General features: G+C 39.9%; 1 protein-coding gene across 3 annotated transcripts in view; it reads right to left on the reverse strand.

The window, feature by feature from the left end:
• The window catches only part of sh3pxd2aa (SH3 and PX domains 2Aa), a 315,840-nt gene that overhangs the window by 19,494 nt on the left and 274,364 nt on the right, over positions 1-21,982 (reverse strand). For all 3 annotated transcript variants that reach the window (XM_062027174.1, XM_062027175.1, XM_062027176.1), the window contains 3 exons: positions 19,823-19,906; positions 8,005-8,122; positions 708-1,111 (listed from right to left, as the gene is read on the reverse strand). In XM_062027174.1, the coding sequence (XP_061883158.1) occupies positions 708-1,111; positions 8,005-8,122; positions 19,823-19,906 (606 nt within the window). The remainder of the gene's footprint in view (positions 1-707; positions 1,112-8,004; positions 8,123-19,822; positions 19,907-21,982) is intronic.

Here is a 21,982-nt window from a genome sequence, read left to right on the forward strand (position 1 = left end):
GCAGAGGGGGGGGGGGGGGGGGGGTTGATGTGTGGGGGGGTTTGGTGGTAGCGGGGGTGTATAATGTAGACCGGAAGAGTTAGGGCTGCATGGAATTCTGGGTATTTGTTGTGTTGTGTTTGTTGTGTTACGGTGCGGATGTTCTCCCGAAATGTGTTTTGTCATTCTTGTTTGGTGTGGGTTCACAGTGTAGCGCATATTTGTAACAGTGTTGAAGTTGTTTATACGGTCACCCTCAGTGTGACCTGTATGGCTGTTGACCAAGTATGCCTTGCATTCACTTGTGTGTGTGAAAAGCCGTAGATATTATGTGATTGGGCCGGCACGCGAAGGCAGTGCCTTTAAGGTTTATTGGCGCTCTGTACTTCTCCCTAAGTCCGTGTACACAGCGGCGTTTTAAAAAGTCATACATTTTACTTTTTGAAACCGATACCGATAATTTCCGATATCACATTTTAAAGCATTTATCGGCTGATAATATCGGCAGTCCGATATTATCGGACATCTCTAATAAATACATACTATATTTATATATATATATATACAGTTCTCCCTCATGTCTGATGGGTATGGGAATTGGCATCATAAAACTCAGATGGAACACCGCAAATTACAAGGACTTTTTCTCCAAAAGGTCAAGAACACGTGCAGCGTATCTATAGCGTCAAAAGCCAATAGAAAAACAAAATGAAACCAGAAACACTCACCATTCTCAACTCTCTGCGGCGCGACTCTGGCAACAGCTGGCGACCCAGCTTCGCCTCTCGCTTTGGCTTCCATCCGAGCAGTGCTGGCTGCTATCCCCAGACACGGACTGTTGGTATCGCGGCCGGCGCTCAGCCTCCTTCCCGTCTCAGCGTTAATCTCCGAGCTAAAGGGCATAGGCAGGCTGATCTCGCTCTTGCAGATGTGGCGTTCCGGCGTGACGCTCCCTTCTCCGTCCGTCTGCATGTCCTTCTCGCTGACGGACTTCTTTTGCAAAAGATTACTTATCTCCATGATGTTGCCGATGATCTCCACGGGGCCGGACAGGGTCTTTTTGCGAGGGCTGAAGTCTTCTTTCAGCTTTTTCAAATAGGAGGCAGGGGCCCACCCCTCGCTCCCTAAATATCTGAGTGCAAAAAAGATACCTTTAGTGCGAAAGAGTATTGGAAAGAAGAAAGCACGATTGAACAAACCAGTTTTGTAGGTACTAGTGTTGTCCCGATTGCAATGTTTTGGTACCAGTACCAAAATTATTGTGATACTTTTCTGTACTTTTTGATACTTTTCTAAATAAAGGGGACCACAAAAAAATTGCAATTATGGGCTTTATTTTAACATCTTTATCTTAGGGTACATTAAACATATGTTTATTATTGCAAGTTTGTCCCTAAATAAAATAGTGAACAAACTAGACAACTTGTCTTTTAGTAGTAAGTAAGTAAACAAAGGCTCTTAATTTAGTCTGCTGACATATGCAGTAACATATTGTGTCATGTTCCATTCTAATATGTTTTCAAAATTATTAAGGACAAGCAGTAGAAAATGAATTATTAATCTACTCGTTCATTTAATGTTAATATCTGCTTACTTTTTATTTTAACATGTTCTATCTACACTTCTGTTAAAATGTAACAATCACTTATTTTTCTGTTGTTTGATACTTTACATTAGTTTTGGATGATACCACAAATGTGTGAACCAATCCGATACTGTCATAATCCGTGGCCCGGATCATGTTTTTGTTATCTTCTGTTAGTTTTGAACTCCCTTAGTTCCTGTTGTTGTGCATCCTTGAGTTTGTTTAGTTACCTTCATTCATTTTTGTTTCATTTATTTATTTATTTCAGGCAATGACATAAAAAAGTACAAAGTTGACAACACATAATAATATAAATTAATATAGTGCAAAAGGTAATGTATAGTATGTAATGCATGATGAACCTTGGCTACTTATTATTTTCACCTGCCACTGAGTGGTGTTCGGGACGCTCACCTGTTCCCCGAGCACTAATCAGAGGCAGGTGAAAATAATAAGTAGCCAAGGTAACTCAACAAACTCAAGGGTGCACGACAACAGGAACTAAGGGAGTCCAAAACTAACAGAAAATAACAAAAACATGATCCGGGCCACGGATAATGACAGGAACTACCAGAAAATAACAAAAACATGATCCGGGCCACGGATCATAAATGATAAATGATAAATGGGTTGTACTTGTACAGCGCTTTTCTACCTTCAAGGTACTCAAAGCGCTTTGGCAGTATTTCCACATTCACACACTGATGGCGGGAGCTGCCATGCAAGGCGCTAACCAGCAGCCATCAGGAGCAAGGGTGAAGTGTCTTGCCCAAGGACACAACGGACGTGACTAGGATGGTAGAAGGTGGGGATTGAACCCCAGTAACCAGCAACCCTCCTATTGCTGGCACGGCCACTCTACCAACTTCGCCACGCCGTCATGACAGATACCAAGTCATTACAGGATTATACATTGGTCATATTCAAAGTCCTCATGTGTCCAGGAACATATTTCCTGAGTTTATAAACATAATATACATTTAAAAAACGAAAGATGTTCATAATCATAGTAGTATCGACTAGATACGCTCATGTACTTGGTATCATTACAGTGGATATCAGGTGTAGATCCACCAATGGCGTTTGTTTACATTGTGACGCCGGTGAGCTACGGTGTGTAGTGAAGCATGTTTAGCTATTCCTCGTCCTGCAGGGATGATACTTGCAAGAAACTGACTTTATTTGTTGCCATGGAGGCGAGGATTAGTGATTTAGAAGTAACTAAAACACGACTGGACTTTAGCCGCTAGCTAGCTAGCCATGTCTTAAAGCACCTCTTCCTGAGGGCGTTTCAGTGTTATAACTTCACTTTTATCGTTAGTTTTTAAGCCAAAGTGCGTCTGTTCTCCCTTTTCTGTCTACACACTGTGTCTGCTTGTAAGTACTCTGTGATTGTGCGCTGCCGAACATGCTCGTAAACCAGCAATGACACGACGACGGTGGAGGTGGGGGACCAGTACTTTTCAGAGGCGGTATAGTACCGAATATGATTCATTAGTATCGCGGTACTATACTAATACCGGTATACCGTACAACCCTAGTAGGTACTAAATACGAGGGCAAGGTAGTAACTGTAAGGGTCAGATAGTGTGTTGTGGTACGTGTCTAAATCACATAATTGGCCATGATGCCAATGCAAGTATTTCTAATAATGTATGTATCAGACCTATACATATATCACTATTAGTCTTTGATACTATTAGTTGTCAGTAGGGTAGTACCGTTTGAGTTTGAGTTTATTTCGAACATGCAAGCATACAACATGATACATCACGATTTCCAGTTTCTCTTTTCAACATGTTCGAAAAGGAGTAGGAAGAAGCAGAGCTTATTTAATCCTACCCCTTTTCTTTTACATAACAGTTGCTAAACTTTTTTGTTCACTTCCTGTTCTCAATTTATAACACAATGTACTCCATAAGTTATCAGAATAAAAATAAATAGATAAATAATAATTGGTGAAGTAAGTTACATTTCATATGACGAGATAAGTAAGATACATTTCTTCTCAACTAAAGAGGAGAAATATAACCTTAGAGGAAAAAATAATTTAAAACATTTATATGCATGTACAACACTTAAAACTTTTAGCATAACAGTATGTGGAATTAAATTATGGAATGGATTAAGTAAAGAAGTTAAAAATTGTACTGACATGATCCAGTTTAAGAGGTTGTTTAAATTAATAGTGCTTACAAAGTACAAAGAAGAAGAATTATGAGAAAAACTTCCAACCTTATTGAAAATATTCTTCATCTCAGTATGTTAATAATGACTGAATTAATTAATTACATATTACAAATTCTTGTATATACTAATTCATAGATGTTGTTTTATTATATAAAAAGGTCAGTAAATGATTTTATATAATTGTAAATGCTTTGAAGTGGGAAAGGGGTAGGATTAAATAAGCTTTGTTCTTCCTACTCCTTTTCGGGCATGATGTAAATGAAATATGAAATTGTGTGATGTATTATGATGTAAATGTATTCATGTTCGAAATAAACTAAAAGAAAGAAAGAAAGAAAGAAAGATTATTTTGAGAGTGATACTAATGAATGAATGAATAAGTCTGAATGTCATTAAAACAGTTAGCTCCAACTTTTGACACTTCTTCCATTCCCGTCCTTGCACGCTACACCGCTACAACAAAGATGACGGGGAGAAGACGCTGTCGAAGGTGAGCCACGTAAATAAGACCGCCCACAAAACGGCGCATTCGGAAACGACTGTCAGAAAGCGACTCGAATATTATCTGTAAAACATAATATACAATATCCTACCCTAATACCCTACTGTGCAATATTATCCTTCGAGTGCAATACATCCGACACTGATTGTTATTTATTACTCCGATACTCTTGTCTTGTTCTGTATATTGTACAGTATTTTGTATTTGTATAGTGTTTGTACAGGATTGCTTAATAATTTTGTCTGTTTATTTCAATTCTTAGTTTTATCTTTATTACCTCTTGTGTAATTTATTTTTATCCCATATTTGTTCCCACTACCGCACTTTAAATTGGAGTCCTTAATCTCGTTTTATGCAAATATAATGACAATAAAGTCCATTCTATTCTAATCTATGCAACATTTTGAGCCAAGAACCACCATTACATGTTATGTTTGAGTTTGAGTTTATTTCGAACATGCAAGCATACGTAGACCACAAGGAAGTGTTTTACATTTAGAAAAAAATAATAATATGACCCCTTTAATGCGCCTTATATATGAAAAAAGATAAAAAATAGACCATTCATCGGCAGTGCGCCTAATAATCCGGTGCGCCCTATGGTCCGGAAAATACGGTCTTTTCGTATTAGAGTTTAAGACTTTTCAAGATTTTTTTAAGACCATGATAATCAAAATTAACCATTTCACCATTTATTTCTCTTTTGCATTATAAAACAAACATTTTTAAACAGCGGCTTCTCTATTGTAAACTACACCGCCCGGCAATCATTATGGGATCATCAGTCTTGGAAGATGTTCTTCCAGTTGTTCATTTTGTAGAAAAATACAGCAGATAACATCTACAACTATAGTCATTTCACATGGCAACATTCTGGCTTTAAGAAACACTAAAAGAAGACAAGAAAATAAATTGTGGTACCAACAGTTTCATTTTCCTATCAGAGTGAAAATATTATTGAATCACTTATTTATTGAAAAACCCCACAACACAGCACGAGTACTTTGTTGCCTCACCTCTAGCCTTAATAACATCCTGCAGTCTCTGAGGCATGGACCTCGCCGGTGACAAACACAACTCATCTATCTTGCTCCAACTTCCCCTGATTGCTGTCGCCAGATCAGCTTTGCAGGTTAGAGTCTTGTCATTTTCTTCAATTTACACCACAGATTTTAAATTGGATTGTGCTCTGGACTATTTGCCGGCCCTTATATTGAACATCTGTATCTTTCTTGAAGGGAGGTTTGTACAGTGTTTGCTCTATGGCAAGATGCATTATCATCTTGAAAAATAATGTCATCATCCCCGAACATCCTTTCGGTCAATGGCCAAAAAGCCAATATAAACATGTGCATGTATTGAAGATGTTCTCTCCCCAGTGCCATTACCTGACATGCAACACCATATTATCAATGACTGTAGAAATGTGAATGTTTTCTTCAGGCAGTCTTCTTCATAAATCTCATTGGAGCAGCAACACATTGTGATTAATCACTGAATTTGACTTTCATACAGTCATCCATAGTCCACGATTGCTATTCCCTAGCCCAGGGGTCGGCAACCTTTACCACTCAAAGAGCCATTTTGACCCGTTTCACAAATTAAAGAAAACAATGGGAGCCACAAAACTCTTTTGAAATTTAAAATGAAATAACACTGCATACAAAGGTTTTTTTTTGCTTTGTGCTATGTATAAACCAGGGGTCTCAGACACGCGGCCCGTGAGACGTTATTTTGCGGCCCGCACCTTACTATGAAAATGTAATGTTAGTGCGGCCCGCGAGTTTTATATGAATGGCGGCGCTTGACAGCGTCATACTTGCCAACCTTCACGATTTTCCCGGGAGATTCCCGTAATTCAGGGCTACTATCTTTTCGAATGTCTGCTGATTTTCATCCTAACACTAATAAGGGCGTGCCGTGATGGCACTGCCATTAGCGCCCTCTACAGCTTGTACTAACAGCGTGCCAGCCCGGTTACATGTTGTACGCGGCCTCTGCCTGCACACGTAAGTGACTGCAAGGCATACTTGGTCAACAGCCATACAGGTCACACTGAGGGTGGATATATAAACAACTTTAACACTCTTACTAATATGCGCCACAATGTGGACCCACACCAAACAAGAATGACAAACACATTTTGGGAGAACATCCGCACCGTAACACAACATAAACACAACAGAACAAATACCCAGAATCCCATGCATTCCTAACTCTTCCGGGCTACATTATACACCCCAACCCTGCCCCCGCCCCCGTGCGTCGGTTGAGGTTGGCGGGGTTGGGGTTTGGTGGTAGCGGGGGTGTATAATGTAGCCCGGAAGAGTTAGGGATGCATGGGATTCTGGTAAGAGTGTTAAAGTTGTTTATATCGTCACCCTCAGTGTAACCTGTATGGCTGTTGTGTAGTCAAAAACACCATACAACATGTGTCTGGGCCGCCACGCAGAAAGAATGGTGGAAAAAGCTGACGCGACGACAGGTTGTAAAGGCAGTGCCATCGCGGCACGCCCTCACTATTGTTGTCCTGGTGAAAGTCGGAGGATGGTTACCCAGGGAGAAAAAGACTTCCTTGTGGTCTACATAACATGTAATGGTGGTTCTTTGGTCCAAATGTTGCATAGATGATGTTTTAAAGATCATCTTCAAGCCGCTTTCTGACAGTCGCTTCAGGATGTGCCGTTTTGTGGGCAGCGTCTTCTCCCCGTCATCTTTGTTGTAGCGGTGTAGCGTGCAAGGACGGTAGTGGAAGAAGTCTCAAAAGATGGAGCTAACTGTTTTAATAACATTCAGACTTTACTTCAATCAATAACGGAGCAGCATCTCCTCATCCGGAAACAACAACAAGGCTGGAAATGTGTCCCGTGAAAAAAACGTCCGACCGGAACTCTCTAATAACTAAAGTTCCTCGGGTGAATAATGTAAACTCACTACACCGGTATGTTTTAGCGCTTTCATGGCGAGTTTACTGACATATATAAGTAAGAACTTTACACTACTTTATATCAGAAATGGCAACAGCGGAGGATGAATGTCCCATAACAAGAAGGTAGAGAAAAAGAAGAAGCTTATCGACTACGGTGTCGTCACGGACTACAAAGGCGGACGCGCGCAATTTTTCAGGATTTATGCAGATCCCAAATACGGCTCAGCAGGTACCAGAAGGTAAGAAAAGTTACTTTTGCATAATATTGGAAAACAAAACGCCAGATATGTCTTCTTATACACACACCATAATAATACTCGTATGTTGAAGCACATCCAACGGTGCGGTCTACACTTCTCTCTTATGTATGACTGCCATCTACTGGTCACACTTATCATTACACCCTGTACCAAATAAAATTGCTTCGAGGTGGGCAAGCTCAACCAAACGTTTTCCTTACTTTAGGTACACCGTCGAGTTTTGAGGAAAAAAACAAGATTTTAAGTGTGCCTTATAGTCCGGAAAATACAGTATTATAGGACAAATATGTTAGCCACTCTACCAACTTCGCGACGCCGTATTCTGTTTTTATTTACCATTTACACAACGTGCCAACTTCACTGGTTTTGGGTTTTGTACATAACACGACATGACTCGGGTGTTCATTTAGGTATTCCAACTTGTACTAAAAGTCAACTCACATCAGTCGTAGGAACAGACTGAGGACATCCCGTGTTTACAATTCAAATAAATTGGTGAAGACGCGGGGATCTACAAGACACACACATTGCTGACTTATGTTAGGCGGGTGTCACTCACCTGATGTACCACCAGCCTTCCAGATTCTTCTGGATCACCTCCACCGTGACCCCTTTTTCGAAGCTGACCTCATCCTTCCCTTGGCTGCTGTACGGCTGCACCGTTACGTATTTCTCCTCTGCAGGCATTTAGGAAGAAGAAACAAGAGGAACACATCAGGTGAAATGTTCATTTCAAGAGAATTGGGTTGGTTTTATCTTTTAATTGCATGCAAAATATCACGTTGTATATCTACGCCTACACTCTTAATACAAATCCCAATTCTCTTGTCCCGGATGATGATAACAAAACAGCCCCCGTCTACGCGGTAATAACTGCTGCTTCTTGACCTCGCTGAGATGTATCAGCGCCATCTGGGCCCTCAGGAAGCATTCATCTCTCTCAATATGGAGATGTCTCCCGAACAGCAGACATCCATCAGGGCCTCACCAAATGAGATAAAACCCCCACCCTCGCCACTCCTTTCAGTTAAATGTACAAACGGCTTGTAGAATGTCGAGGATTTCTAGACCTAACAGTGAACAAAAGCAGCAGAAGAATGATGGATTAGTCTTCTAGCCAGCGGGGTTGATGACTTTTTAATAATTAGGGTGGGCGAGGGAAGAACAAATCTTGAAAGTAATGAAAATAAAATGACTCAAGTTGACTGATATACAGTCACGATCAAAAGTTTACATACACTTGTAAAGAACAATGTCATGGCTGTCTTTTGAGTTTCCAATCATTTCTCCAACTCTTATTTTTTTTGTGATCGAGTGATTGGAGCTAGGGCTGCAACTAACGATTCATTTGATAATCGATTAATCTGTCGATTATTACTTCGATTAATAATCGGATAAAAGAGACAAACTACATTTCTATCCTTTCCAGTATTTTATTGAAAAAAAACAGGATACTCGCACCATACTTATTTTGGTTATTGTTTCTCAGCTGTTTGTACATGTTGCAGTTTATAAATAAAGGTTTATTAAAAACAAAAATAATAATAATAATAATTGCCTCTGCATAGCATGGATCCAACGAATCGATGACTAAATTAATCGCCAACTATTTTCATAATCGATTAGTTGTTGCAGCCCTAATTGGAGCACATACTTGTTGGTCACAAAAAAGCATTCATGAAGTTTGGTTCTTTTATGAATTTATTATGGGTCTACTGAAAATGTGCTGGGTGAAAAGTGTACGTACAGCAATGTTAATATTTGCTTACATGTCCCTTGGCAAGTTTCACTGCAATAAGGCGCTTTTGGTAGCCATCCACAAGCTTCTGGTTGAATTTTTGACCACTCCTCTTGACAAAATTGGTGCAGTTCAGCTAAATTTGTTGGTTTTCTGACTTGTTTCTTCAGCATTGTCCACACGTTTAAGTCAGGACTTTGGGAAGGCCATTCTAAAACCTTAATTCTAGCCTGATATAGCCATTCCTTTACCACTTTTGACGTGTGTTTGGGGTCATTGTCCTGTTGGAACACCCAACTGCGCCCAAGACCCAACCTCCGGGCTGATGACTTTTAGGTTGTCCTGAAGAATTTGGAGGTAATCCTCCTTTTTAGATTTAGATTTAGATTTATTGGTCCCCTTGGGGAAATTCATTGTCACTGCCGTACATTTGAACAATAGACATTACACATCACAAAAAATGACAAAAAGACATCCTAGATGACCAACACACATTTACAGGCTTGTCAGACAGGTCGGCCGGGCCTGCTGTTAAGGGCGGCTATAGCTGCAGGGATAAGACTTTTCCTGAGGCGGGCCCTCCGGAATTTGATAGTTCTGTACCTGCGCCCTGATGGTAGTGGGATGATGTATTGGTGTAGTGGGTGAGTGATATCTTGGACTATTGTTTTTGCCAGTCGAGTAATGGACCTGTGGTTTAAGTCTGAAATGTTGGGTGTGGGTAAGCCGATGATTTTAGCTGCTATGTTTGTAATGCGTGTGAGTTTGGTCCGGTTGGTTACAGAAAGCATGGTTTTCATTGTCACATTTACTCTCTGTAAAGCACCAGTTCCATTGGCAGCATAATACTACCACCACCATGCTTGACGGTAGTTATGGTGTTCCTGGGATTAAAGGCCTCACCTTTTCTCCTCCAAACATATTGCTGGGTATTGTGGCCAAACAGCTCAATTTTTGTTTCATCTGACCACAGAACTTTCCTCCAGAAGGTCTTATCTTTGTCCATGTGATGTCAGATGAAACAAAAATTGAGCTGAACTCACGACCTACCGATCTCAGGGCGGACACTTTATAACCACATTAACCATAAGGCCACTGAGAAAATACATTCCATGTATTTTACATTGGTTTCTGCAAGTAAAACTATATTTATTCTCTATAAAGTGTGTTTCGTGTTCATAATTTTGTCTGTCTGAAACGGACAATATTAAACCTGAGGGGATAACTAGTTGGGTCACTAGAGCTGCCCTTATCTAGTCTTTGAGCATAAACTGATGAAGTCTTTTTAGACAACCTGAACGTCCAATCGATTCAATGTCCTGAGAATATAAGATCATTCAACCACCAGAACAGTATGATATGTTTGTCTGTAAAATAGTCATAGCCATGAGAGTCTTTCAGAAGGCGCACATTTGCTTCAGTGTGTGTGTGTGTTGGTGTCACACGGACCACCACAGGGGGCATTCAGGGAGAATCTGTAAATCTGATTAGGGACCAGTTATCAGTAATTGTGCCGTGTGGGAAAAAAACTAATGGAATGAAAGTACGATGGCTCTTTTTTTAACCTTGTGTCCTTAAATACATTATATTGCCAAAAGTATTTGCCCACCCATCCAAATGATCAGAATTATGGTGTGGGCTTGTTTGTCAGGAGCTGGGCTCGGCCCCTTGGTTCCAGTGAAAGGAACTTTGAATGCTCCAGGATACCAAAACATTTTGGACAATTCCAAGCTCCCAACCTTGTGGCAACAGTTTGGAGCGGGCCCCCTTTCTCTTCCAACATGACAAGGTCCATAAAAACATGGATGACAGAGTCTGGTGTGGATTAACTTGACTGGCCTGCACAGAGTCCTGACCTTAACCAAATAGAACACCTTTGGGATGAATTAGAACGGAGACTGAGAGCCAGGCATTCTCCACCAACATCAGTGTGTGACCTCACCAATGCGCTTTTGGAAGAATGGTGGGAAATTCCTATAAAAGCACTCCGCAACCTTGTGGACAGCCTTCCCAGAAGAGTTGGACCGACATCATATTGATGAACCCTTTGGGTTAGGAATGGGATGGCACTTCAAGTTCATATGTGAATCAAGGCAGGTGGCCAAATACTTTTGGCAATATAGTGTATATGACATGGTGTAGACCAGGGGTGTCAAACGTACGGCCCGCAAACAGGTTTTATCCGGCCCGCGGGATGAGTTTGCTAAGGATAAAAGTTCACTTGAAATTTTTGAATGACAGAAACAGCTGTTCTAAATGTGTCCACTAGATGTCACAATAGCAATTATTTGTATCTTTGTAGATGATGCTACATATGTACAAAATAAACCACATGATGTTAGTACATCAGTCGAGGAAAATGATCAAACTACATAAATAACATCCAAGGACTGTTTTCACTGCTGGACTCTAGAAAGAGGTTCCGCAGCCTCCGTAGCAGAACCACCAGGTTCTGTAACACAAGTGTTTTTTAACCACTGTGCCGCGGCACAATAGTGTTCCGTGAGATACAGTCTGGTGTGCCATAGGAGATTATGTAGTTTCACCTAATTGGGTTAAAAAAAATGTTTGCACACCAGTAATTATAATTCGCAATTAATGTGCCGTTGTTGAGTGTCTGTACAGCTGTAGGTAGATGTCGGTAACACGTCGTGTGAGACGACGATGGTTTGTCATGATCACAACATGCAGACGACAGCGGGAGGCAGTGTGCAGGTAAAAAGGTATATAATGCGTAAACCAAAAACAAGACAAAAGGCGAGTGCTGCTAAGAAAAGGCGTTCAAGCTTAGGGATGGCTACGCAAAACTGAACTGGCTGCAAAGTAAACAAAACACAAAATGCTGGACGACAGCAAAGACTTACAGCGTGTGGAGCAGAGATGACGTCCGCAAAGTACATCCGTACATGACATGACCATCAACAATGTCCCCACAAAGAAAGATAGCGTTCACACAACTTAGATATTCTCGATTGCTAAAACAAAGCAGTCTCAAAGGAAGACAGGAAACAGCAACAGGAAAATACCAACAAAACAGGAAAAAACACCAATAACTAAAACAACTACACACAGGAAAACACCAAAAAACTCAAAATAAGTCACGGCGTGATGTGACAGGTGGTGACAGTGCACCTGTTTTGAGACAAGAGCTATAGTGATGCATGGTTGGTTATTGTTTAAATTCATATCCAACAATTGCGAGAACGACTTTTTATTGTCAATATGGTAACTACTGAGTGATTTCTGCTTGTGGTGTGCCTCAGGATTTTTTCAATGAAAAAAAAAGTGCCTTGGTATAAAAAAGGTTGAATAACACTGCTGTAACAGCTTCTTCCCTCAGGCCGTAAGACTCTTGAACGCATCATAATAATCCCCTCAATTCCCCCCAAAAATGGCTTAACCGACTGGAATATAAAGACAATATAACATACATCCATAAATGTGGATGCATATGCAAAAGTGCAATATATTTATCTGTACAGTAATCTATTTATTTATATCTGCACCTTATTGCTCTTTTATCCTGCACTACCATGAGCTACTGCAACAAAATTCCGTTCTTATCTGTACTGTAAAGTTCAAATTTGAATGACAATAAAAGGAAGTCTAAGTCTAATTTGACTTTTGATATATTTTTTTATCTTGATAGATTGAAAATGAACACCAATGAGTTGACTGACGGAACATTATCACATCATTTATTCAGAAAATATAAATAATGACAAAGATACTATTAACCGCAACATGTACGTGTCAGAATAATTGTATAGAAGTTATCACACGACTTTGTGTTCCATTGAGGTCAGGTCAAAAACAGCAACCGTAGATTTTACAGTCAAAAAACTGGCAGCTTAGTCAACAGAATTGTAACGCAAAATACAGTAGTAGTTTTTTCAATTTACAGTTATATGCTGTAAAGAACAAGGTACAATGTATTGTCATTTTTATTAATTTGATGGGTAGTTTGCTGTAAAGTTAAGTATTTTTATTTAGACAAAAACATTTGGAAAGTATGATAATATACTGTAGTATTTTATGCAATATCGGATACTATTAAAGTTTAAAATGTACGCAATTTCAAGGAGTACATATATTGTTTCTGTCAAAATGAAAAAAATCCATTACATTTAGTGAGAAAATATTAAGTACGGTATTTTTCGGAGTATAAGGCGCACCGGCCGAAAATGCATAATAAAAAAGGAAAAAAACATAAGTCGCACTGGAGTATAAGTCGCATTTTTGGGGGAAATTTATTTGATAAAAGCCAACACCAAGAATAGACATTTGAAAGGCAATTTAAAATAAATAAAGAATAGTGAACAACTGTCTGAATAAGTTTATGTTATATGAGGCATAAATAACCAACTGAGAATGTGCCTGGTATGTTAACGTAACATATTATGGTAAGAGTCATTCAAATAACTATAACATATAGAACATGCTATACGTTTACCAAACAATCTGTCACTCCTAATCGCTAAATCCCATGAAATCTTCTACGTCTAGTCTCTTATGTGAATGAGCTAAATAATATTATTTGATATTTTACGGTAATGTGTTAATAATTTCACACATAAGTCGCTCCTGAGTATAAGTCGCACCCCCGGCCAAACTATGAAAGAAACTGCGATTTATAGTCCGAAAAATACGGTAGTTTTTCCATTTACAGTAATACATTGTTAAAAACAGCAACCGTAGATTTTACAGTCAAAAACTGGCAGCTTGGTCAACAGAATTTTAACGCAAAATACAGTAGTAGTTTTTTCAATTTATAGTAATATGCTGTAAAGAACAAGGTACAATTTATTGTCATTTTTATTAATTTGATGGGTAGTTTGCTGTAAAGTTAAGTATTTTTATTTAGACAAAAACATTTGGAAAGTATGATAATATACTGTAGTATTTGTTGCAATATCGGATACTATTAAAGTTTAAAATGTATGTAATTTCAAGGAGTACATATATTGTTTCTTTCAAAATGAAAAAAATCCATTACATTTATTGAGAATATATTAAGTACAGTATTTTTCGGAGTATAAGGCGCACCGGCCGAAAATGCATAATAAGGAAGGAAAAAAACACATATAAGTCGCACTGGAGTATAAGTCGCATTTTTGGGGGAAATTTATTTGATAAAACCCAACACCAAGAATAGACATTTGAAAGGCAATTTAAAATAAATAAAGAATAGTGAACAACGGTCTGAATAAGTTTATGTTATATGAGGCATAAATAACCAACTGAGAACGTGCCTGGTATGTTAACGTAACATATTATGGTAAGAGTCATTCAAATAACTATAACATATAGAACATGCTATACGTTTACCAAACAATCTGTCACTCCTAATCGCTAAATCCCATGAAATCTTCTACATCTAGTCTCTTATGTGAATGAGCTAAATAATATTATTTGATATTTTACGGTAATGTGTTAATAATTTCACACATAAGTCGCTCCTGAGTATAAGTCGCACCCCCGGCCAAACTATGAAAAAAAACTGTGACTTATAGTCCGAAAAATACGGTAATCAGAAAATGCCCGAATAAAGGAGGAGCGCGTTGGGACTGCCTTCAGAGCGTGGTGGGAGACAGTACTAAGTTGCAGCCCAGACGTTTCTCCTCATGAGCTAAATTGAATCCTGTCTCTGTTTTGATTTCTTTGCTTCTTGTCTTGTCTAATAGATGTCATCGGTGTTTGAACCTGACAGTAAGTGTAAAAAAAAAAAACAACAACATTATGATTTGTTCATATTCAGACTTGTTCTATTTTTAAACAAAAAAAAACAATCTAAAGTTGTCTTTACTTTTAAACTACTGTGCCATGATTTTACCAGTCCAACTTGGGAGTAGATTTTTCTCCATGTGGCCCCCGATCTGAAATGAGTTTGACACCCCTGATCTAGAATGAAAGTAAATTTGCGGCAGGATACTGTCGGTGGGCCTTGGAGAACAACTGCTTTCTTCCACCAACACTTTGCTTCGCGCACATAAATCCAACGTGTTGTGTCTTTCCCTTCTCTTCTTCGTCAGTACTACTAAATCCAAATGTACCTGAAATGCCTGCATGGAGCAGCGAAAGCTCATTCAGCCTTTTCTTATCGCCGAGGGCAATGCATTATCAGGAAGGAGCAGTGGTGCCGCCATTCACAGAGGAACAAGGAGGGTAAAAATCGGAATAACGTTGCTCACATTTCTACGGTCGCCTTAACCGGCTGCACATTTTTAATGTTTGATTCGTCCAAGCTGTGGAAAAATGCTTGAGAAACATTTTGTTTCCAAAATATCCCAGCTCCCCTGGGTTTTAGGACTGCCTCAAGCTGTAACACTTCAGTGATTTGTGAGACGACAACAACTGTAACACAGTCGTTCCATCCATTTTCCCGTTCCCTCTTGCATTTATCTGGCCCTAATGTCACGTCAGTAGATGGACAAACTGAAACTTAACAGAAAATATGTTACCGTATTTTTCGGACCATAGGGCGCGCCGGATTATTAAAGGGGTCATATTATGATTTTTTTTTTTCTAAATGTAAAACACTATCTTGTGGTCTACATAACATGTAATGGTGGTTCTTTGGTCAAAATGTTGCATAGATTATGTTTTACAGACCATTTTCAAGTCGCTTTCTGAGCGTCTCTTCGGGATGCGCCGTTTTGTGGGCGGTCTTATTTACGTGGCTCACCTTCGACAGCGTCTTCTCCCCGTCATCTTTGTTGTAGCGGTGTAGCGTGCAAGGACGGCGGTGGAAGAAGTGCAGTGTTTCCCATAAACTGCCAAGATACCTGTGGCGGTGGGGGCGTGGCTACGGGCGTGGTCACCATGACATCATCGAGTAATTTGCATAATTTACTATTTGATTTTCTCTAAAAAGGCTCAAAAAATGTAATAATTAATAATAACAGTTTTGTTTTAAACGTCCATCCATCCATCCATTTTACAATATAATTACAACACTTTATGTACATATTTATATACAGATTTGAACAATAAGTTATTCACTGAAATGTATTTATTAATTGTGGTTCTTACAAAAAATATACCTTATAAAATATAAAAGCTAAAATGTCTCAAAGCTCTGCCCCTTTAATTAGTGCATACTAAATAATTTAACTTTAGCCTACTACTACAACCATATTATTTACCAGCAACATAAAGTGAAACAGAGGCAGAGGTGTCCTGCCACAGTCAGTAACAAATAAACAGAAAACAGTAGTGGTGGTAGATAGACACAGAGCTTCATCAAACATCTGATCCACTGAACAAAGAGCTCCAAAAATCTTGAACTTTAGACTGCCATCAGTTTTACTCCCTACACTTAACCATGTGTTTCCTACTGCCTGCAGACTTTGCACCCTTTGTTATATACACATGTTGTGTTTCTAATATAAATACATTTAATAAAGTCAAATACAAATAAGGCAACAAGAGAAGTATCCTACACTTCTCTTTTGTAAAGTAATTCTGAACAGCCGATATGGGCATCTACATCAACTATATGATTTGCCTGAGAAGCTGGAGAGGACAAAAAAAAAATATATATATATATATTTTTTTTTTTAATTTGTGGCGGACGTAATTCTTTCGTGGCGGGCCGCCACAAATAAATGAATGTGTGGGAAACCCTGAAGTGTCAAAAGATGGAGCTAACTGTTTTAATGACATTCAGACTTTACTTCAATCAATAACGAAGCAGCATCTAACAACAACACCGGAAATGTGTCCCGTGAAAAAACGTCCGACCGGAACTCTCTTAATAACTAAAGTTCCTTGGGTGAATAATGTATACTCACTACACCGGTATGTTTTAGCGCTTTCATGGTGAGTTTACTGACAGATATAAGTAAGAACTTTACATTACTTTATATTAGAAATGGCAACAGTGGAGGATGAATGTCCCATAACAAGAAGATAGATAAAAATAAAAAGCTAATCGACTACGGCGTCAGTACGAACTACAATTGCGGACGCGCGCACATTTTCAGGACTTATGCAGATCCCAAATACACATCAGCAGGTACCAGAAGGTAAGAAAAGTTGCTTTTGCGGTCCTTATACACACACGTATATTTAACGTGCTGACAATCCATCAAGCGGTGCGGCTTCATAGCTTACCGGAAGTTGTACTAAAAACATTTTGACAGATTTTTGAGCGCCGTGTGTAATGTTCTATATTCAATGGAACATTTATAGTTTTGGTGTTGTTTACTGCCATCATATTGCAGTCTACACGTAGCTCTTATGTATGACTGCCATCTGCCATACACTTATCATTACACCATGTACCAAATAAAATTGCTTCGAGGTCAGTAAGCACAACCAGAATTATGCTGTACAATAGGCTCACCGGGTTAAGGCGCACTGTCGATTTTAGAGAAAATGAAAGGATTTTAAGTGTGCCTTATAGTTCGATAAATACGGTATGTCTAAGTGTGGCACGCACCCTGGAATGTGATCACTCAATGGCAGTTTTATTTAGGGTGTTGTCTGGCACTATTGCAATCCAAAATAGAGAGGAGTATAATTTGCAGCGATCATTTTAATGATTCTGACTTCGAAGAAGAAGGGTTTTGGTCGTAGTTTGGATGGAACATTTGTTTTACTCAAATAAAATCCTGAAAATCAGGCCCACCCTCGAGGGGAGAACGACTGAGTCAGTATCTGCAGAAAAAACGGGAGAAAGAAAAGCAAACATACCGCTCAAAAACAATATAAAAGAAGGTAATCTTCTAGAATCCTATTTTGCGTCCTCTTCTACTGATGAACATGGACCAGGGCGCAAAAAAACATGCAATTAAGTGATGAAAATAATAGTTTTAGATGCATTTATCTACACTTTCTATGCAGGGAAATAGGCTCCAGATCTGTAGATGACGTTACACCGAGAAGGGGGCAGTATATCGAGTCTGGCGATGGAAAGGTAGCTTTCCAAGCAGGGCCATAACCAAGATTTGACAAATACCAAAAGTCAAAACATTTGCTTTCAAAGACTGAAATCATGAATATCCCAGCTCCATATAAATAATATTACCTTGAGCAACACAATGAATAATCCACTTTCTTAAATTACTATGCTGAATTTACAGTGTTAGGCGTATTAAACAATAAATAAAAGATACGTTTCAAAACTTAACTTGACCACTGACCTGGGTTTGAACTTTTGACATTCGGCATTGAGTCTTCTCCCCATCAGTCATATTGTAATTTTTAGCACTTCAATATGGAGTCTACTGACATATATAGGTAAGAACTAGAGATGTCCGATAATGGCTTTTTTGCCGATATCCAATATTCCGATATTGTCCAACTCTTAATTACCGATTCCAATATCTACCGATACCGATATATACAGTCGTGGAATCAACACATTATTATGCCTAATTTTGTTGTGATGCCCCGCTGGATGCATTAAACAATGTAACAAGGTTTTCCAAAATAAACCAACGCAAGTTATGGAAAAAAATGCCAACATGGCACTGCCATATTTATTATTGAAGTCACAAAGTGCATTATTTTTTTAACATGCCTCAAAACAGCAGCTTGGAATTTGGGACATGCTCTCCCTGAGAGTCATACATTTTACTTTTTGAAACCGATACCGATAATTTCCGATATTACATTTTACAGCATTTATCGGCCGATAATATCGGCAGCCCGATATTATCGGACATCTCTAGTAAGAACTATACATTATTTTGCATAAAAAATGGCATGCATGTGCACGTACAAACCAGTCTGCCCCACAACTAGAGGATAGAGAAAAACAAGGAACTTGGTGACTACAACGTCAGACTACAACAGTGGACTCACGCAAAGCTCTTCGGGTAATTCTCGACCATATATGGAGATATCCGCTGACATTGCCAATTGTGAAATGTCACAAATGTGGCAAATTCCAAACAGCTCGTTTGAACGAAGTATGAAGAAGGGAAAGATTGTTTTATTAATATCTCTGCCATGCCTCTATGGTTTGAATAAACATTTTTGGGACTTATGCAGATCCCAAATACACAAAAAACAGTAAGAAAAGTTATTTCTGCATAATAGGTCCCCTTTAAGAGAACTTGTTAATGACATTTCGGTCCTCTGAACACTATGGGCCCTTCAAGCAATAGCTTACTTTCTCTTCTTTTTGTTTAAAGAGTATCAGATTATTTTTCTCCCTGTAGGACAGCAGCGACCAGCACCTGGCAGCTTGTTGACGATGAACCCAAGTAATGTCTGGCCTTATGACAATGGTCTGCAATTCATGTCCGATGAGCAAGAATATTAATAGATACATTATAGAGGTTGTAGAAAGACGTGGTGGTGTGTGATAAATGTTTCTTCATACTGGCGACAAGCTGATACATAAACAGGCGAGCGCCATCCAAACCGAATTTATGAAGGATTGCTTAATCAGAGGGTAGGCTGGGCTCGTGAGGCTCCATCTCAGGTTTCTGTTCAATATTCCTTCAGGTAATGTGCAGGTCAAGCAATTTTTTTCATTAAGAAAATGCCGTTATATACAGTTAAATGGACAAATGTTAATGTATCTCTATTCACCCCTGACCACATGCCAATAGTGTGCGTATCAATGTGAATGACGTCTTTGCAGAGTGTGCTTTGGGAAGTGTGTCGTCTGTGTCTGCATGTTCACCTCTGCTCTGTTGGCGGTTGACAATACCCCCAAGGGTCCAGCGGCGGTCTAGCCTCTTCAGATGAGCCTTGCGTCGTTTAGTCACTGATGATGATGATGATGATAATGAGGAGGAAGAGGAGAAGGAGGAACCAAAAGGGTCAGATGGGGGCGGGGGGGACAAGAAATGTAGTGTAAGAAATGAGAATCAGCAAACAACTGGAAAAAGCTGTTGTTAGTAGTCAATAGCAAAAACAACTCAAGTCTTGCATACTGTAGAATTAAGAGATGTTGATTTAATGAATGTTATCAAATCATAGCAACATATACATCCATCCATTTTCTTCTGCTTGTCTGAGGTCAGGTCGCAAGGGTTAAGGTTAGGGTAAGTAGCCTAAGCAAAGAAGCCCAGACTTCCCTCTCCCCAGCCAATTCGTCCAACTCCTCCAGGCGTTCCCAGGCCAAAGTTCAACTATCCGGCGTAGCTTCCTCTCCAGTACACCCGAATAGACCTTAACGGGAAGGCTGAGGAGTGTGATCCCATGATAGTTGGAACACACCCTCCGGTTCCCCTTCTAAAAGAGAGAAACCACCACCCCTGTCTGCCAATCCAGACGTACCGCCCTCGATGTTCACGCAATGTTGCGGAGTCTTGTCAAACAAGACAGCACCACAGCATCGAGAGCCTTAAAGGCCTACTGAAATGCGATTTTCTTATTTAAACGGGGATAGCAGGTACATTCTATGTGTCACACTTGATCATTTCGCGATATTGCCATATTTTTGCGGAAAGGATTTAGTAGAGAACATTGACGATAAAGTTCGCAACTTTTGGTCGCTGATAAAAAAGCCTTGCCTGTTCCGGAAGTAGCAGACGATATGCGCGTGACGTCAAAGGTTGTGGAGCTCCTCACATCTGCACATTGTTTACAATCATGGCCACCAGCAGCGAGAGCGATTCGGACCGAGAAAGCGACGATTTCCCCATTAATTTGAGCGAGGATGAAAGATTTGTGGATGAGGAAAGTGAGAGTGAAGGACTAGAGGGCAGTGGAAGCGATTCAGATAGGGAAGATGCTGTGAGAGGCGGGTGGGACCTGATATTCAGCTGGGAATGACTAAAACAGTAAATAAACACAAGACATATATATACTCTATTAGCCACAACACAACCAGGCTTATATTTAATATGCCACAAATTAATCCCACATAACAAACACCTCCCCCCTCCCGTCCATATAACCCGCCAATACAACTCAAACACCTGCACAACACACTCAATCCCACAGCCCAAAGTACCGTTCACCTCCCCAAAGTTCATACAGCACATATATTTCCCCAAAGTTCCTAAAGTTACGTACGTGACATGCACATAGCGGCACGCACGTACGGGCAAGCGATCAAATGTTTGGAAGCCGCAGCTGCGTACTCACGGTACCCGCGTCTGCGTATCCAACTCAAAGTCCTCCTGGTAAGAGTCTCTGTTGTCCCAGTTCTCCACAGGCCAATGGTAAAGCTTGACTGTAATCTTTTGGGAATGTAAACAATGAAACACCGGCTGTGTTTGTGTTGCTGCAGCCGGCCGCAATTACACCGCTTCCCACCTACAGCTTTCTTCTTTGCTGTCCCCATTGTTCATTGAACAAATTGCAAAAGATTCACCAACACAGATGTCCAGAATACTATGGAATTCTGCGATGAAAACAGACGACTTAATAGCTGGCCACCATGCTGTCCCAAAATGTCCTCTACAATCCGCGACGTCACGCGCAGGCGTCATCATACCGAAACATTTTCAGCAGGATATTTCGGCGCAAAATTTAAAATAGCACTTTAGTAAGTTAACCCGGCCGTATTGGCATGTGTTGCAATGTTAAGATTTCATCATTGATATATAAACTATCAGACTGCGTGGTCGGTAGTAGTGGGTTTCAGTAGGACTTTAAGGAACTCCGGGCGAATCTCATCCACCCCCGAGGCCTTGCCACCAAGGAGCTTTTTAACTACCTCAGCAACCTCAGAAATAGGAAAGCCCACCACAGATTACCCAGGCACTGCTTCCTCATAGGAAGACGTGTAGGTGGGATTGAGGCGGTCTTCGAAGTATTCCACAACATCCACAGTCGAGGTCAGCAGCACATCATCCTCACCATACAGTGTTGGAAGTGCGCTGCTTCCCCC

The sequence above is a fragment of the Entelurus aequoreus genome, linkage group LG18, assembly GCF_033978785.1.
Source record: "Entelurus aequoreus isolate RoL-2023_Sb linkage group LG18, RoL_Eaeq_v1.1, whole genome shotgun sequence".
Classification (NCBI taxonomy): Eukaryota; Metazoa; Chordata; class Actinopteri; order Syngnathiformes; family Syngnathidae; genus Entelurus; species Entelurus aequoreus.